The sequence below is a fragment of the Mirounga leonina genome, unplaced genomic scaffold (genome assembly GCF_011800145.1).
Source record: "Mirounga leonina isolate KUSES-001 unplaced genomic scaffold, KU_Mleo_1.0 Mir_151, whole genome shotgun sequence".
Classification (NCBI taxonomy): Eukaryota; Metazoa; Chordata; class Mammalia; order Carnivora; family Phocidae; genus Mirounga; species Mirounga leonina.
This window is the reverse complement of record NW_023270377.1, coordinates 100,059,359-100,075,880: the sequence shown is the minus strand read 5'-3', so window position 1 is coordinate 100,075,880 and position 16,522 is coordinate 100,059,359. Positions and strand designations below refer to the sequence as shown.

The following is a 16,522-nucleotide window of genomic DNA, read 5'->3' as shown; positions in this document are numbered from 1 at the left end:
CTAAGACATTCAGAATGAGAATCTTTGTCTATTTATCTTTTTGCCATGGGTAACATTCAAAGTACCAATCAACTGGGACTTTTGGGCAATACTCAGAGTGGCTATAAGGCTGCGGCTGGGTCCTGCAGATGCCTCCCCCAACCCCCCGATCGCTAGGTATTAATAGTTGCTGAATCATTGAGAGGTGGCAGGGAGGGCAGGTCAGGGGCCAGGACAGCTGGGATGGAGGGAGGGGAGCCCAGGACAGTATGTATTTCCCAACCAGTACAGAAGTATTAACAACTGGCATGGCCATTATAGATCTCTATCTAACAGCTCAATATCCATCTTCTTCTATCTCTAGGGACAGGTGGTAGGTATTTAATAAATATTTACTGACAAAAAAACCAAGACATATCTTAAATTACAATTGGAATCTTGAACTAAAGACAGAGGTGAGGAATCTGAGATTTCGCTTGGGTAGTGACTTTCTTTTTTTGGGGGGGGGGTAGTGACTTTCTATTCTCTCTGCTTTCTAATCCAAGATGGAGATTGGTTAATGGATGGGCATGGGATCCAAGTTGGTCCAGTAAGACTCAATTCTGGGACTTTTGCTTGAACACCCCCAATCCCTCCAGGCCCTCCAACCCCTGTTGCCAATAGTATTTGAAGCTTCTGGCAGCTTTCTTACCCCCATGATGGGGGAGCCTTTTGTGAACGAAGCCTGCACAGAGAGAAGCAGAACCAAGAAATGGAGGGAGTCAGGTTCTTGCAAGCTGATTTAAACCCTTAGACCCAGGCATGCCTGAAGATCCACTTTGCACCTCTCAGTTAAATGGCCCAATAAATTCTCTTTCTTGCTCATGATATTTTGACATGGGCTTTTGTTTTTGTGTTGTCTTTCTAAAAAAAAAATTTTTTTTAAGATTTTTTATTTAATTGACAGAGAGAGAGAGACAGCGAGAAAGGGAACACAAGCAGGGGGAGTGAGAGAGGGAGAAGCAGGCTTCCCACTGAGCAGAGAGCCCGATGCGGGGCTCGATCCCAGGACCCTGAGACCATGACCTGAGCCGAAGGCAGTCGCTTAACCAACTGAGCTACCCAGGCGCCCCTTAAAAATTTTTTTTAAAGATTTTATTTATTTATTTGAGAGAGAGAGAGCACAAGCAGGGGGAGCAACAGAGGGAGAAGGAGAAGCAGACTCCCTGCTGAGCAGGGAGCCTGATGCAGGGCTCAACCCAGGACTCCGGGATCATGACCCGAGCCAAAGGCAGATGTTTAACCTACTGAGCCACCCAGGCGCCCCTTGTTTTGCCTTTTCAACTATAAGTCCAGGCTAACTCAGCTACAAGCATAACCTGCCATTAGGAAAAATACAAATCTAAGTTTCTATATGCATATCCCTCAACTTTTCACGATACGACATTTTGGTAATTCATCTTGGTAACTCACCTTTCACCAAGGAAAACGTTGGATAGATTTATAAATGAGGGAAAGTCCAATGTTTTCACAACAGGATAGGCATGGATGGGAATAAGCAAAGTGTTGTCTCCCTAAAATTAATGGCGGAAAAAAAAAGTCAAGTTTACCATACTGGAGGCTATAATTTTCAAAAATGAATTCCTAGATACTTTGTTTCTTATGTTGTTTTCTATCACTAAAAAACATTTCCTTAAGAAACCTGAATGCTTACATATAGCATTAGAAACATTGAGCTTTCCTAACTATAAACAAAGTGCAGGAAATTTTAAGTACATTTCCTTGAAGTGATATTCACTATTATCCAGGAAAGCTAAAGATAATGGTGCCTTCATGTAGATACAAAGACAGAAATCTACCTGCTTCTGTCTGAGAAAATTATAAGCAAACACAATCTGTAGTAACCTGAGAGAAACAGAAACCATCACAGAGTCAGCTGATCCAGATAGCACTGAATAGTTAACCATGAACTGACATCGGGCACAGAGGGCTGCTGGCCATCTTGCTTAATGTTTGACCTCAAACAAGACCTCTCCAAGCCTTGTTTCTTCCTTTGCAAAATGCGAATACTTCTGCCTTCGTTTTAAAGGTATTTTTAAGGGGTGCTTGGGTGGCTCAGCCAGTTAAGCATCTGCCTTCAGCTCAGGTCATGACCCCGGGGTCCTAGGATCAAGTCTTGCATCAGGCTCCCTGCTCAGAGTGGAGTCTGCTTCTCCCTCTCCGTCTACCCCTCCCCCCTGCTCATGCTCTCTCTCTCTCAAATAGATAAAATCTTTTTCAAAAACTTAAAAAATTTAAAAATTAAAAAAAATAAAATAAAGGTATTTTTAAGAATTAAGGCAGATGATGGCCTGAAAGAGACAAGAGCACTGCATACGTGCTGGGTATTAGCATTACCACTGAGTAGCAGGAGATGTGTCCTGGCACTGGGTACCATGCCTGCCCTCAAGACTCATCTTCTTGGTGCAGATATTCCTTCTGAAAGCCATACTCTACTTTTGTTTTTAATTTAGCTTTTCAATTTTCTTTTTAAAGATTGAAACTCATTGGTTACCAAAGCATACTCTTCCATTCTAGTTCTGAAAAATTAAATTTAGTTCCCCTTAAGCCTTCTCGACTTGCAAGAGCCGGACCTAGGAGAGCAAAGGGAAGCATAGGGGGGACCGTTTGAAGAGAGGGATTGACAGCATGTGGAGCTGGCTGTGACTGGAGGCCACAGGATGAATTCAGTGACCTAGAAAAGCTCACAGGGACTTACACGGCCCAGCCATCTGGGGTCAGGCCACCCAGGCTCCTACCTCCCTGCAGACCCCCAGGGCTGCCTCTGAGGACATTCCCACATGACACCATCCAGTCCCTGGGGTTTGTAATCACAATTCAGGGGTCCTGCTAATTTGGTAGCCTAGCACTTAAAGGAGTTTGTTTAAGCTATTTGAAAAAGTCTTTATCAACTCTTAGCACTTCATGATAAGTAAGGTTTCCGGGCCAGGGCAGGCAGGAAACCTGCAGCAAATGATGTCTCATGGCTCTGCCCTGGTTCTTGATGGCTCTCACACCTGGGACCCACGTCATCGGACAAGGACCCTCCATGCCACTCACGCTGGCTGCCCAAGGAGCACACGTGCTGGGTGACAAATTTCACACTTAATGTTCCATTTCCCTTTGTTCTTCCCTCGGGATATAAGTTTTGACATCGTCCTGTCCCTTACCCCTAAAAAACCAATTTAAAAAAAACTTACCTTACAGTGAACCCGAATGCAGTCATAATAGTATCGCCACTCATCTGGAGAAAACGTAATGGTGACTGCGAGGGACAAGCCGGGGACAAGGCGGTGTTCCTAGAGGACAAGTGGGCTGAGGTGGCAGCACACTACACACCCGTCCCCAGCAGACCCACCACACGGAAAGCCACAACCCAACAGAGAGCACCACGGTGAACACACAACCAGGCCATGCTTACCTTTTTCACATACTTGATCTGAAAGTATTTGGTTTGAGGGGGTAAGATATGCACATGTACGTCTTCATTGGAAATATTGACCAGATGCTGTGAGAGAAAGAGAAGCACTCAGAAAAAACACTGTTTTAGCTATCTGCATATTCACCTCATTTATTTACCTCTCTTCTTGCACCTAAAGGGATTTGAGGAGATAGAATTTATTGTTTAACTTTTAGAAGATCTGAAATGCATCATATACCATTTAAAGAATAATAAAAATAAACACAGCACCACTTAAAAATTTTTTTAAGTAGGTTCCATGCCCAATGTGGGGCTTGAACTCACAACCCTGAGATCAAGAGTCACATGGTCTACCAACTGAGCCAGCCAGGTACCCTGAAAACAACACCCTTTAAAGGATAATAAAGCATTCCCAAGTGCCTTCTGCCCAGATTAGGGACTTTACTAGAGCCTGCAGCCCCCAGACTGTATCTCATCTACACACCCCTCGTCCCCAGTCCTGACCAGTTACCACGTGTGCCTTTTTGAAAAAACAAATCAAAACAAAACAAAACTGCCAGTTATTCTGCCAGCAAAAAGTGGGTTTATTCAGCAACAACAGAGAATTGCAAACTAGGACAAGCGGGCTGCTGCAAACCATAGACAAGCCCCAGACCAAGGGAGACACATGGGGGGAGGGGGTGGGAACTTTATAAACAAAAAGTCCATTGGAGTAAATTGGGAGTTTGAAGTATAGGGACTTCTCACTGGCTGAGCTACGACAGTCTCTCATTGGCTGGGCTGTTGCTAGGGAAGAAGGACAACCTTCCTTCTTCCTGCTGGGGTAATAAAGCAGTACCTAAAGTATGGACTTGCAAAGTACATCTCTTCTTATTGGGTCTGTAATCACAGAGGAGCGGTGGGGTGTGACAGCCTCCCGATTCCAGTATGAACCAGGTTTCCTTTCATTAATGAATTTTCACAACTCCATTTCATCCTGTGATTCAACTAAAAAGTCAGCCACCCACCAACTCCCACAATTTCTCAAATTATAAGCCACCTATCCTGAGGGCCCGGTGACACTAAGGTGGTCAAAAAATCAGGAAAAAGAGTGTAGCTAGGGCAGCCTGCAATCCATCCCTGGGGCAAATGGAAAAGAAGTGAGAAGTCAGGAGTTCTCCAATGGTGACAGAAGGCCACCCCTGTGAGGCAGGACAACCTGCTGCATAAATTAACTGTGTCTCTCAATAGAGGTGTTTTCCCCCTCTGCTTGCGATGGGACCAAGAACCTCGGGATCTGGGGATTTGGGCTTCATCTGGGCCAGGGGACAGTTAAGAGTCCTTTGGTTTCCAAAGTCCAGGTCAGAGGCTGGACCTGTCATGGGGCACATTGCCCAAGACCTCATGGTCATTGAAGCCCGAAATTAAAATTCAGATGTTATTTCCTGACGAGGTTACAGTGGTGTTTGCATTTGTTAAAAGTTCTTATTTGTCACCTGCAAACATTCCTAAAGTGACCCTCTTTTGGCATATCTTTTCTTTTTTTATATAAGCTAAAATCCTTAAAAAAAAAAAAGTTCTCCAGGCCGCTCTGGACCGCCAAAGGGGCAGTTTTGGTGAAGGTGTGCGCTCCTGGGGCTCTACCCACAAGATGGTCCTTCCAAGGAAGACTGGGGGGGACAGGTATGCTGGGACCCAGGATGCCTGGGGCCTGTGCCCATCACACCCAGAATCCTGGGGTGGTGGGACCTGCTAGGGATGGGGAGGTAGCCACGAAGCCAGGGCCTGGAAGCCCTGACAGAGAACTCTGTCCCCATGCTTGTCATCAAGAGGGACCTTCAAGTTGGAGGCCTCAAGTCAGAGTCCAGGAAGAACTGGGAGGAGAGGCAGTTATACTGGCTGTCACTTAAAAAAAAATCCAGTAAGGACAGGGCAACAAACAAGGGTGTCGGGACTGCTTTTAATATGTATCCCAAGGGTGCTTAACCTTAGAAGAAATCAATAATCTGCACTCCCGGAGCGCTCAGTAGTCACTGCAAGATCCTAATCCAGAGTCCATACTCTAGAGGTGGCTATTCAGAGCATTTCAATCCTCCTCATTGAACTGGTACTAGAAGGTCTACAATATTAGCGTACGGGATGTTCGGGATAGATGTACTAACTAGAACTTTCAAACAGGCATTCCCGCTCTTAAACAAAAGGGATCTGAGAATCTGGGGAGCACAGAACCCAGTATCTACTATAGAGTGACCTTCAAAGACGCAGGGCTCCCTTAGGTCTTGCGTTTTGCACAGCACAAAAAAATTCTGTCAGCCGGATGGAAGGTTGGCCAATCCTACCAATGGATGCTACTACATCTGCTGCCAGCAAAGCTCCCTTGCAAGGAGCCATGGCTGCGCCTTCCTGGAGATGGCAAGTATGCTCATTCTTTTTTGCCTGCGTGCTAGCAAGTGTCATATGCACGGCAGAATTTCTTCTCGGGCCTGTTTTCATCGCCATAGATATACCTGGTAGCAAGGCTGCTGGGTGGGGACCTTTGGCTCCCACCTCCCATCAGGGTCAGATTCTCAATATCTACCTGACAGTGAGAAATAAGTTCGTGGGTTTAGGTCAATTTGCAACAAGCAGTGTCACGGGCTGAAGACAAGAGGTCTATGCTCAGCAAAGCCGCTGAGCTGGCTCAGCTGTTCCAGTATTCCTGAGTGGTCCCAAGGGAGGAGACAGGAGCTGGCTCTCCAGACTGGAGATGCAGCCAGCACCTGTGGGTGCTGTGTCATCAAGGGGGACCATCGGTGCTGGCTGTGCCACATCCTGATTTAAAAAAAAAAAAAAAAAGGAAACCTGATGCTTCCTCCAACCTGAATGTGGCAGAGCAAATTCAAACATGCCCACTCATTTGTATGTGAAGGACGAGCACTGGAATTCAGTAGATAATATCTACATTGTCAAATGAATAAAAAATTACCAATAAGAAAATACAGAATTCATTTCTTAAAGAATTAAACAACATAGGGGCGCCCAGGTGGCTCAGTCAGTTAAGCATCCAACTCTTTGATTTCAGCTCAGGTCAGGATCTCGGGGTTGTGAGATCGAGAGCCTGGTGTTGGGCTCCACACTGGGCATGGAGCCTGCTTAAGATTCTCGCTCTCCCTCTCCCTCTCCCTCTGCTCCTCCCCACTACCCTCCCCCCACTGCTCTCTCTCTCCCTCAAAAAGAATAAATAAATAAATAAAATAAAAATAAAAAAATTAAAGGGGCGCCTTGGGGGCTCAGTTGTTTGAGCCTCCGACTCTTGATTTTGGTTCAGGTCATGATCTTGGGGTCCTGGAATCAAGCCCCACATCCGGCTCCACACTTAGCAGAGTGTCGCTTGGGGGTTCTCTCTCTCCTCTCCTTCTGCCCCTCCCCCCAGCCGGCTTGTGCGAATACACTCTCTCTCTAAAACGGATAGATATATCATTAGAAAACATTTTTAAAAAGAATTAAACAACATAGATCCCATTCATGATAATAAAGGATGATATTATTTGGCTACATTTGGCGGGGGTTGTTAAAGGCTGCAATAGGGAATAGAAAACTAACACCATTATTTCAGAAAGCTTAAGGAAACTTAATTTATGTGGGCTAACAACTTTGTTTTGGGCTGGCAACATCAACACTGGTTGTCTCATGAGAAACCTGACTAATTATTTACTTAATATAGTTTTCCAGACAAACAAAATCTTTCTGCAGAGGGAAAAAAGAATTTAAGAGGTCATTGTTTTGAGAAACCTGGGAACCACTCTTTCAAATTTTAAAGTAAGTTAAAGCATTGATCTCACTATGAATCCAAGTAAAATGCTTTAAATCCTTTAACCAGATCTGGATGAATCTCAAATGTTAATGAACAATTTACTGTGGTTTTAAACCCACATTTAATCATTCCATTCTTGGGCAATTTGCATAGTTTCCTGTAGCAAAACCAAGATAAAAGCAGAGCTGGATTTTCCCCTTTGTTTGGCAAGAATCTCAAGGTAATTGCCTTAGGCTTCTGCTTAAATTTGCTGGTGGAAACAGGAGGCTGGCCCTCCCAAGATCTCCCAGAATGTTATTAAGATGAAATCATTTTGGACTTTTATCTATGCCTGCTTGTTATAATGCCTGATAGAAGCAGTATGATTATTTAGACTTTACACTGTATTTACTTGGAGTGAGTGAGTCTTCATCAAGTCACTGTCTTCCAATAAAGTGAACTCAGTGTCATTCACAAGTGTTTACTGAGTGCCTTCTATGTGTTAGGCATCGTGTTGTATCAAAGAGATGGTCTCTGTTCTTCAACAGAATGAAGCTTTTATCTCCCTCCCCAAACCCTACGATCCAGGTAAACCAGATTGTACACTAGTATCCAAATATGTAGCATGCACCTTGGACCTCTCTCAACGACTTCCTTTATGCCCTGAATATCTTCTTCCCACTTCTCTTTCCTTTTGGGCTATCTCAAGTGGCTTCTCCTCCAAACTTTTTTTTTTTTTTTTTTAAGATTTTATTTTTAAGTAATCTCTCCACCCAATGTGGGGCTTGAACCTATAACCCAGAGATCAAGAGTCACATGCTCTACTGACTGAGCCAGCCAGAAGCCCCCATAAGCTTTTTTTACATCATGACCAGTAAGCTCCTGGTCTAAAGATGTTCAACATCCTTATTTATTAGGGAAATGCAAATAAAACATGCAAATAAAAAAATACAAATAAAATAGTGAGTTGAGCAGACAGCTTCTCCTCTGGTGTCCTGCCTGCCCCTCCCTTGTGGTGTATTCAATAAGCTTCTCTCTCCTTTAAAAAAAAAAAATAGTGAGGGGTGCCTCGTTAAGCACTGCCTTCAGCTCAGGTCATGATCCCAGGGTCCTGGGATCAAGCCCCACATTGGGCTCCCTGCTCAGCGGGAAGCCTGCTTCTCCCTCTCCCACTCCCCCTGCTTATGTTCCCTCTCTCGCTGTCTCTCTCTCTGTGTCAAATAAATAAATAAAATCTTTTTTAAAAAACCAGTGAGTTGAATGGTGGCCTCAAGAAGTTATGTTCACATCCTAATACCTGGAACCTGTGAATGTGACCTTATTTGGGAAAAGGATCATTGCAGATGTTATTAAGTTAAGGACCTTGAGATGAGATCATTCTGAATTAGCCAGGTAGCCTTAATCCAATGATGTATCCTTTTAAGAGAAGAGGAGAAGACACAGAGTCAGAGAAGGCCATGTGAAGGTAGAGGTAAAGAGTGGAGTTATGTGGCCATAAGCCAAGAAACACCGGCCAGAAGCTGCCAGAGGCAAAACAAGATTCTCCCCACGAGACTCTGGAGGGAACACAGCTCTGCCGACACCTTGATTTTGGACTCTGGCCTCCAGAATAAATTTCTGTGTTTTTTTTAAAGATTCTCAATTTGTAGTTATTTGTTATAGCAGCCATAGAAAACTAACACACCATACAACCCAACAATTCTACTCCTTGGTATATATCCAAGAGAACTGAAAATATGTCCACACAAAAATACATACATGAATGTTGATAATAGTGTTATTCATAATAGCATCAAAGTTGACACCCAAATGTCCGTCAACTAATGAATGGATAAACAAAACGTGGTAGAGCCATACAATGGAATAGTATTCAATCCCGAAAAGGAATGAAGTACTGATAGATGATACAAGATGCCTGGGAAACATTATGCTAAATGAAAGAAGCCAGTCACAAAAGACTACATGTTATAAGATTCCATTTACACGAACTGTCCAGAAGAGTTAAATCTATACCAACAAAAAGCCAATGAGTTGTTGCCTAGGGTAAGAGTAGACTGGGTGGGGGAATAAGGATAGCAAGGGAGCTGGGGGGTGGGGAGTGAACTGTTTATTCATTATATTCATTATTTATTATAAACAATGAGCAATTATGAAAGATAATTATTTTAGATCTACCCAATTACCATTGAGACAGCAAACCTAATACCAGGAAAAGTAAGCTCCAAAATCACTTATTAACCTTGGTCTTTCATGCTGTGTTCTAAGAAATGCATCTTGCAGGTTGATGGGTGGATTTCCTAATCACCATTTTAAATCCTAACCCTTTTCCTGAGGGGAAAAACTTGGCACCTAACAGGTTTCTCTCTGGGTTTATTCTCTCTACCCACTTCGATGCACTAAGATGCACGGAAACGGCATCCTTAGTTTGTTGGGGAGTGCCTGATAGAAACGTAACTTCACATCCTGACAGCATTAGCATTTCTCAGCTTCTTTCCCCTCTCCAAAAGTAGAGTCTTGTGGTGGCCGGTGACAGAGCCAGAGGGGGAACGCCGTGTACAAAGCCAGAGTCTCGGAGGGCTCTTGGGAAGGGAGCCTGCCTCTACCCCACTCCACCCATGCACAGAGGTCATTTTGCTCAGATCCAGAGCCCAATGGGAGTAGTTCTGAGATGTCCTGCTCAGTGTGACTTCAGGGGATTGATGTGAGGTCACCGAGCTTGTAGAGCTGATTTAAATGTTAAGGTCCCGGGGCGCCTGGGTGGCTCAGTCGGTTAAGTATCTGACTCTTGATTTCATCTCAGGTCATGATCTCAGGGCTGTGAGGTCGAGGCCCGTGTCAAGCTATGGGCTAGGCGTGGAGCCTGCTTAAGATTCTCTCTCTCCCTCTCCCTCTGTCCCTCCCCATTTCCTCTCTTAAAAAAAAAAACCAAAAAACTGTTCAGGTCCTTATAAGCATAGCGTTAGGAATGCTGTAGCCACCTGAGCCCACCTGCAGGTCAATGAAGGGGACCCAGGAAGCTCCGTGTGGACTGCAGTCCATCCTTTCAACTGCCCCTCTGGAGCCTGTCCAGCGGAACTGACCCTTGCCACCCAGACCTGGCTAGAATCTCTCTGGTCAGAATGGCTGATTTAGGCATGGGCATCGGACCCAAGCAGGTGAAACAGAACACCCACGGAAGCCTCCTAGGAAAGGGATACCCCTTTTCCTGGTGGTGTAGGCTTGGAGCAAGCAGGCCCTGGTTTGGAAGAAGGCAACTTAAGAGTGAAAGTCAGTCTCTATCACTTACTAGCTATTGAACCTTCTGGAATCCTGGTTTCCTATCTATATAATGAGAATAATAGTACAACCTCCACAGAGCTAGGGTAAGGATGAAACCGAATCATGCGACACACAATCACTGTGAGACAGCAAGCACAGTTGCTAGCCCCTAAGAGTCAGTCGGCAATGATACCTGTTTGGAAAGAATGCCATGAGGAGCCTTTGGCAGGGGGCAAGTAGCTTGTCCAAGGACACTGGTGCGGCTTTAAAATTTCTCATCCTAGAATCACCTTTCTGGCCCAACTTACATCTGCGCTTCTGCGGATGCTGCTGCGCTTTAAATGAATGAGTAATATAAATGCAGAACACTCATGTCATTTCATTACTATGATTAATTAACCCACTTAAAAAATACCTACCAGAATCTGTTGGTGTTGTTTTTCGACTTTGTAGCCTCCAAAATGCAGTATGCCAGGTTTTGCCTGTATGAGCTTATTGTTCAGAACTTTTGCATAAACCTCTATAAAAACAATGTAGACAAGTACACCATGAGATGAGACATAAAAGAAAATATTAAATAAATGAAGATCCTATTAATGTGGGCTCTCTTTAATTTAGGATATTTTAAGCCTATGAAAGCTTCAGACAGAGGGTACAGCTGTCAATAAGATTAATGATCTATGCCAAATGAACTGTACTGCCTCTCCCTCTATTTTTACACATCGTTTGGGAGATATTATCATCACAGTACAAATTCACATGTATTGTTTAATACCCACTAAAATACTCTGCTCTTCACATTTTGTACAAGTCTTCATCCTAAAACACGAGCTTGCAAGAATACACACCCTAACTTTGCTGCCCTGTATAACACCGAGATGACTTGTGATGTAATGAATACGCAGTTCAAAGAATCCAAACACCAAGTGCTTCATTTCATTACCGGGTATTTACCTGTTATCATTGGATTTCCTCCAAATAGAATTACAATGTGATAGAATAATCGTAGAGCTCTGAATAATTATCGCTCTGGAGAGTAAAGTCTCCAACTGCTATTAGTGTAATGTGAATGTCTTTTTTTTTTTTTTCTTCCAGTTCTGAGAAGAAGGTTAAAACAGCCGATCTCACAAAAGTGTCCAGGTCTACAAAACTTTTCCCAGCTCTTTACGAGGCAGGAGCTGAGATGTGTAGAGGAGGTACAGAGAACCCACGACACAATTTTCTCTGTGCCTTTGGTGCTTACACCAGGCATTTGCTAGTAATCCTCACTCCAGGCCTACGCAGTGGTATTATTTCCATTGTGCAGGTGAAGGAGCTGAGACTCAACAAGATTAAACAACCTGCCCACAGCCGGTAGTTAAAAATCAAACTCAGGTCTGTCCGATTCCAACCACTGAACTGCCTTCCTCAATACGAGGGCACTGTTCAGTTTCCTAAAAACGATGACCTTTCACCTTTGGCTATCACCAAACCCCGTTAGCCACAGACACCCTCCCTCATTGCTTAGCCCACTGTGATTCTTGTAAATATCTGAAACAATTGGAGCTCTTGCTCCTCAACAAGTGACCTGACATGCTGACATTGTCATCAGCTTTGGGCCAAACCGAAGAGGGCTGGAATAGGGTCCGGATGGTTGTTTCTGGGGGATGGGCAATCTCTGTAGGTTATTAGATCATTTTTTAAGTATTGAAATGAACATTATTTGGTAAAGTTTTTAAGTGCTGGACATTTTGCTTTTGTTTTTAGGGCCGCAAAATAGACCTTAAAACAGGTATTTTTCTGTTAATGCCCCGAAAGAGTCGAGTATACTCATTTGCACTCAGTAAGTTCTACGGTGACGAAAGAGCCACACCCAAATACTACATTTCCAGCATCTGCGATAGGCCTTGAAAGATGAGTCAGGAGCAGCCTAATGTGATGGTAGAGATCTGGAGATTGGGCGACCATGACTGAACACCACCTCTCCACCCAGCTGTGCCACCTTGGGGAATTCCTTTGACCTCTCTGAATCTCAACTTCCCCACCAGTAAGATAAAAATAGAACGTTGATGTTGTGTGGATTAAGTGAGAATAACGTAGGCAAAATGATTAGCCTCTTACAGAATCACTACAGGATTTTACTAGGCTTTCCACGTGCACGGCAGGGAAGGGATGTGCATGGAAAAAGGCAAGAAGGTATAAAGTGCATGTGGTCTTGAAGGAGCAGGAGTAACGGTGTGATTGGAGCTGGGGATGAGCAGTGCACAGTGTGGGGATGGAGCTGGGTGGACAGGCTTGCATCCACAGCAGAGGGGGCGAAATGTCAAGTGAAGGAATTGCAACTCTCTTCCAAATGCAAGGGAACCACTGAGAGTATCTTAGCAGAATAGGGACAGGGCCAGCCATGATTGCACAAAGGAAATTGATGGGAGTGTGAAGGGTGGCCCCGAGGAGAGCACGAGGATATCCCAGTGACCTTGCTGAGGATGAGGAATAAGGCAGTATGGATAGATAGGTAAGATGTTTGAGGAAGTAGAAGCAGCAGAACTTGGTGACTCACTTACACCACAAGAATCTATCACGAGTGCATGGACCTAAATAGAACCATTGTTCTTTTTTTTTTTTTTTTTTTTTAAAGATTTTATTTATTTGACAGAGAGAGATACACAGCGAGAGAGAGAACACAAGCAGGGGGAGTGGGAGAGGGAGAAGCAGGCCTCCCGCAGACCAGGGAGCCTGATGCGGGGCTTGATCCCAGGACTCTGGGATCATGACCTGAGCCGAAGGCAGACGCTTAACGACTGAGCCACCCAGGCGCCACCAGAACCATTGTTCTTAATAATAAAAGCTATTGTGAGCCCATAAAACAATATAGAGAAATCAGCACCAAAAATCCCATTATGCTTTCTGGACTTTGGATCCTCTGGGAAGATGTAAATTGTAAAGCAAATCTCTGTTCTACTCACTTACTTGATTCTAGAAGGTGATTAGGTACTTCTCTTCTTTTCTTAGGCTCCTCCACTAGGCTCTTCAAAAGGAGGGGGGATATGTTAGTAAATGGTTCTTCCGCATGGCTTAGCTCTCTGCTGGGGGTTTTTACCACTGCCATTTTATCATGAAAAATCGAGTCTTCTTTTTAGAGCCAAAGGTCATTTCCTGGGGGGGAAAAAAAACAGCAGCAGTATGAGAAACCACACACTTTTTTTTTTTTTTTCCTCAATCTTTGACAAATGTACCTCTGTGACTGTGTGGACCAGGCCCTCCCTGCCTCCCTGCCTCTCCTGGCCATTCCATTCCCACACAGGGATGTCCCATTAATCTTGTGTCACACATCACAACCCAATATAGTGCCATTGCTCAAAACACTTCCGTGGTCCTTAATTCTCTCTCCTCAAGAGCTTTTCCCAAAATGTAGTCCTGAGATGTTCTTGAGCTATTAGAAGAGGCACCTGAAGGGAAAAATAAAGGTGCTCACGATCAAATAAAACTGGAAAAGGTTGAAGTAAATAGTTAAACAGGCCTCTTCTGAGATTTCTCCAAATCGGCTCTTCGCTGCATGTGACCATGAAACCCTTTAACATTTGGAGACACTGGCATTCTTGGACCACCTTCCTGGGCCCGTCTCTGGGGTGATGAGGAGGGAGAGTAGCCAAGGGACCTTCTCCAGCGCCACAAAGGCATTCCTAGGAGCTCTGTCGTAGGATCTAGGGTCCTGGTTCATGTCCGACTTGCTTTTCCTTAACAGTCACGTTAAGTTCCACCCTCTTCATAAAGTCCACACTGTCCCCAACACCCTTCACCATTCTTTAGCAATTACCGCCTCTACTACTCATTGGGTATTCACGATTTACTGCCTTGTACACGGCACTTTACAAAGCCTATACATCTTGCGATCTTCTACAGCTAAGTCTCTAAATTTGGGATCCTTGTACATGCTTTGGGGGCTGCTCTGCAATGCCTGAGATTCAATGTAAAATCATATGTGGATCTTTGTGTACTTTTTTTTTTTTCCTGGAGAAGGCTCATAGCTTTAGATTCTCCACAGTCCACAGCATCAAGCAAAATACACTGACTACACAGAAGAAAATGTTTAATAATCATTTTCTGAAAGTTTCTCCTTTCCCCTTACCACCTCCCCCGCCCCTTCCTAGCATCTCGGAGGATTCCCCACTCCTCAGCCGCCCGCTTCGTTCCCCTCCATCCCCTTCAACACCTGCCCCAAGTTCACTTTCAGGCTCCCTCTTCTTGGCTCCCTCAAGTTCTCTGCCTGTACTTCGGGCAGGAACAATGGCTAAACCATTTTCACGAGAGCTCCTATTCCAGCTCACTCCCTCCGGGGTGAACCCTGTCTCTTCTCACACACCCCCATCCTCGGTCCCCTCACCCCATCCTCTACCCGGCAGGCCTTCTCCCCCTAGCCAAACGCCTGCTCCCTCAGCGCCCCCTTACTCCATCTCCGGCTAGGAGTAGGGGGTCGACGCCAGACCCACGCAGCACCCCGAGCCTCACGTAACCCTTTGGGCCCGACCTCTCCTCTGACCCCAGCCCAGTCTGACTGGCGGCGGGACACCCGCCCGGGGTTCGGGCTGCCTCAAGCCTGCTCAGCGGCGGCGCAGGGGGCCACGTCTGGCCCCAGGTCCCAGGCCGCTCACACAGGAGATGGTTCCGGGGCGGGATTCGGCCCGCGCCGCCGCCAGCTTCTGCTCCGAGCGTCGCCATGACGACGCGGACGCGCTCCCGGCGCCGGGCGGGGGGGGGGTGTCTGCGGCCGGACGCGACCAAACTCCCCAGGGACGTGGGGCGGGGGGAGCCAAAGGTGACTTCTGGGGACTCGGAGCAGTCTGTGGGGCCTGGGGGAGACTCGAGAGCGACTTATGAGGTGCGAAGGCAATGGATTCCCGAGGGGAAGTGAGAAAGTCGGGAGATACTATAAACTGGAACCCTGCGAGAGCAGACGGCGGGAGAGGAACTGGCCCAAAGGGGCGGGGCCTCCCCAGCTCCGTGGGCGGAGCTTCCCGACAGACTTTCGTTCACGGATTCACTTAATACTTAAGTATAGTTTGTTTTACGTTTTCTGTTATGGTAAATTTCAAACGTATACGAAGGTCGGCAGAATAGTATGATGAACCTTCAACACCTATCTGTAACAATGATCAAATCACGGTCAATCTTGTTTCGTCTATACATTTCCCCTACTCCCTGTACTATTTTGAAGAAAACCCCAGGCATCATTTCATCCATAAATATTTCAGAATATATCCCCAAAAGATAAAAACTCTTTAAAAACATAACCACAATGCCAGTGCCTTAAAAAATTAAAGTAATTTAACATCTTCAAATACCCAATACTCAACTGTCCCACAAATGTCATAAATGTCATGTTTAGGGGCGCCTGGGTGGTTCAGTTGGTTAAGCGACTGCCTTCGGCTCAGGTCATGATCCTGATGTCCCGGGATCGAGTCCTGCTTAACCAACTGAGCCACCCAGGCGCCCAAATAAATAAAATCTTTAAAAAATAAAAAATAAAATAAAATAAATGTCATGTTTAGAGTTGAATGAATCAGAATTCAAATAAAACCCACACATTACAATAGACTGATATGTCCTTTAGGTGTCTTTTAATCGACAGATTCTCCCTCCATATCTTTTTGTTGTTGTTGCAATTTATTCACTGAAGAAACTGTTTCTGTTCTGATACTGACATTTAGGAGTTTTAAACCATAACTTGCTCCCCAGAATTCCTGTCCTGTCTACTCCACCCTGCTCACCCATGGACATTATTCCTTACACAGATGATTCAAGCTTTTCTCTTCCTTGGAGTTTTCATTGTATGCTTTGTTTGTTATATATGTTTCATTTTTTCATTGTATGCCTTGACACTTGCTTGATATTATTTATGGCTTCGTGTCGATAAGAAATTATAGTAGGAATCCAATAAGAATATCTGCCTTCCTCACACCCACGTCACTTGTGCTGTATGTGGATCCCCCCCACGCACACTGGGAATATTCATTTTCCCATCTTCCTATTCTCCAATCTGTCCCTGCTGCCAACAGCGCTGATTAAAAATCTCCCTTTCGGGCGCCTGGGTGGCTCAGTTGGTTAAGCGACTGCCT

General features: G+C 45.0%; 1 protein-coding gene across 1 annotated transcript in view; it reads right to left on the bottom strand.

Moving 5' to 3' along the window:
* Positions 1-13,515, bottom strand: part of CFAP221 (cilia and flagella associated protein 221) — an 86,433-nt gene extending 72,918 nt beyond the window's left edge. The window contains exons 1-5 of the mRNA XM_035006548.1: positions 13,377-13,515; positions 10,847-10,947; positions 3,419-3,505; positions 3,198-3,296; positions 1,432-1,532 (exon numbers count right to left, since the gene is read on the bottom strand). Of these exons, the coding sequence (XP_034862439.1) occupies positions 1,432-1,532; positions 3,198-3,296; positions 3,419-3,505; positions 10,847-10,947; positions 13,377-13,515 (527 nt within the window). The remainder of the gene's footprint in view (positions 1-1,431; positions 1,533-3,197; positions 3,297-3,418; positions 3,506-10,846; positions 10,948-13,376) is intronic.
* Between the last annotated feature and the right edge of the window lie 3,007 nt (positions 13,516-16,522).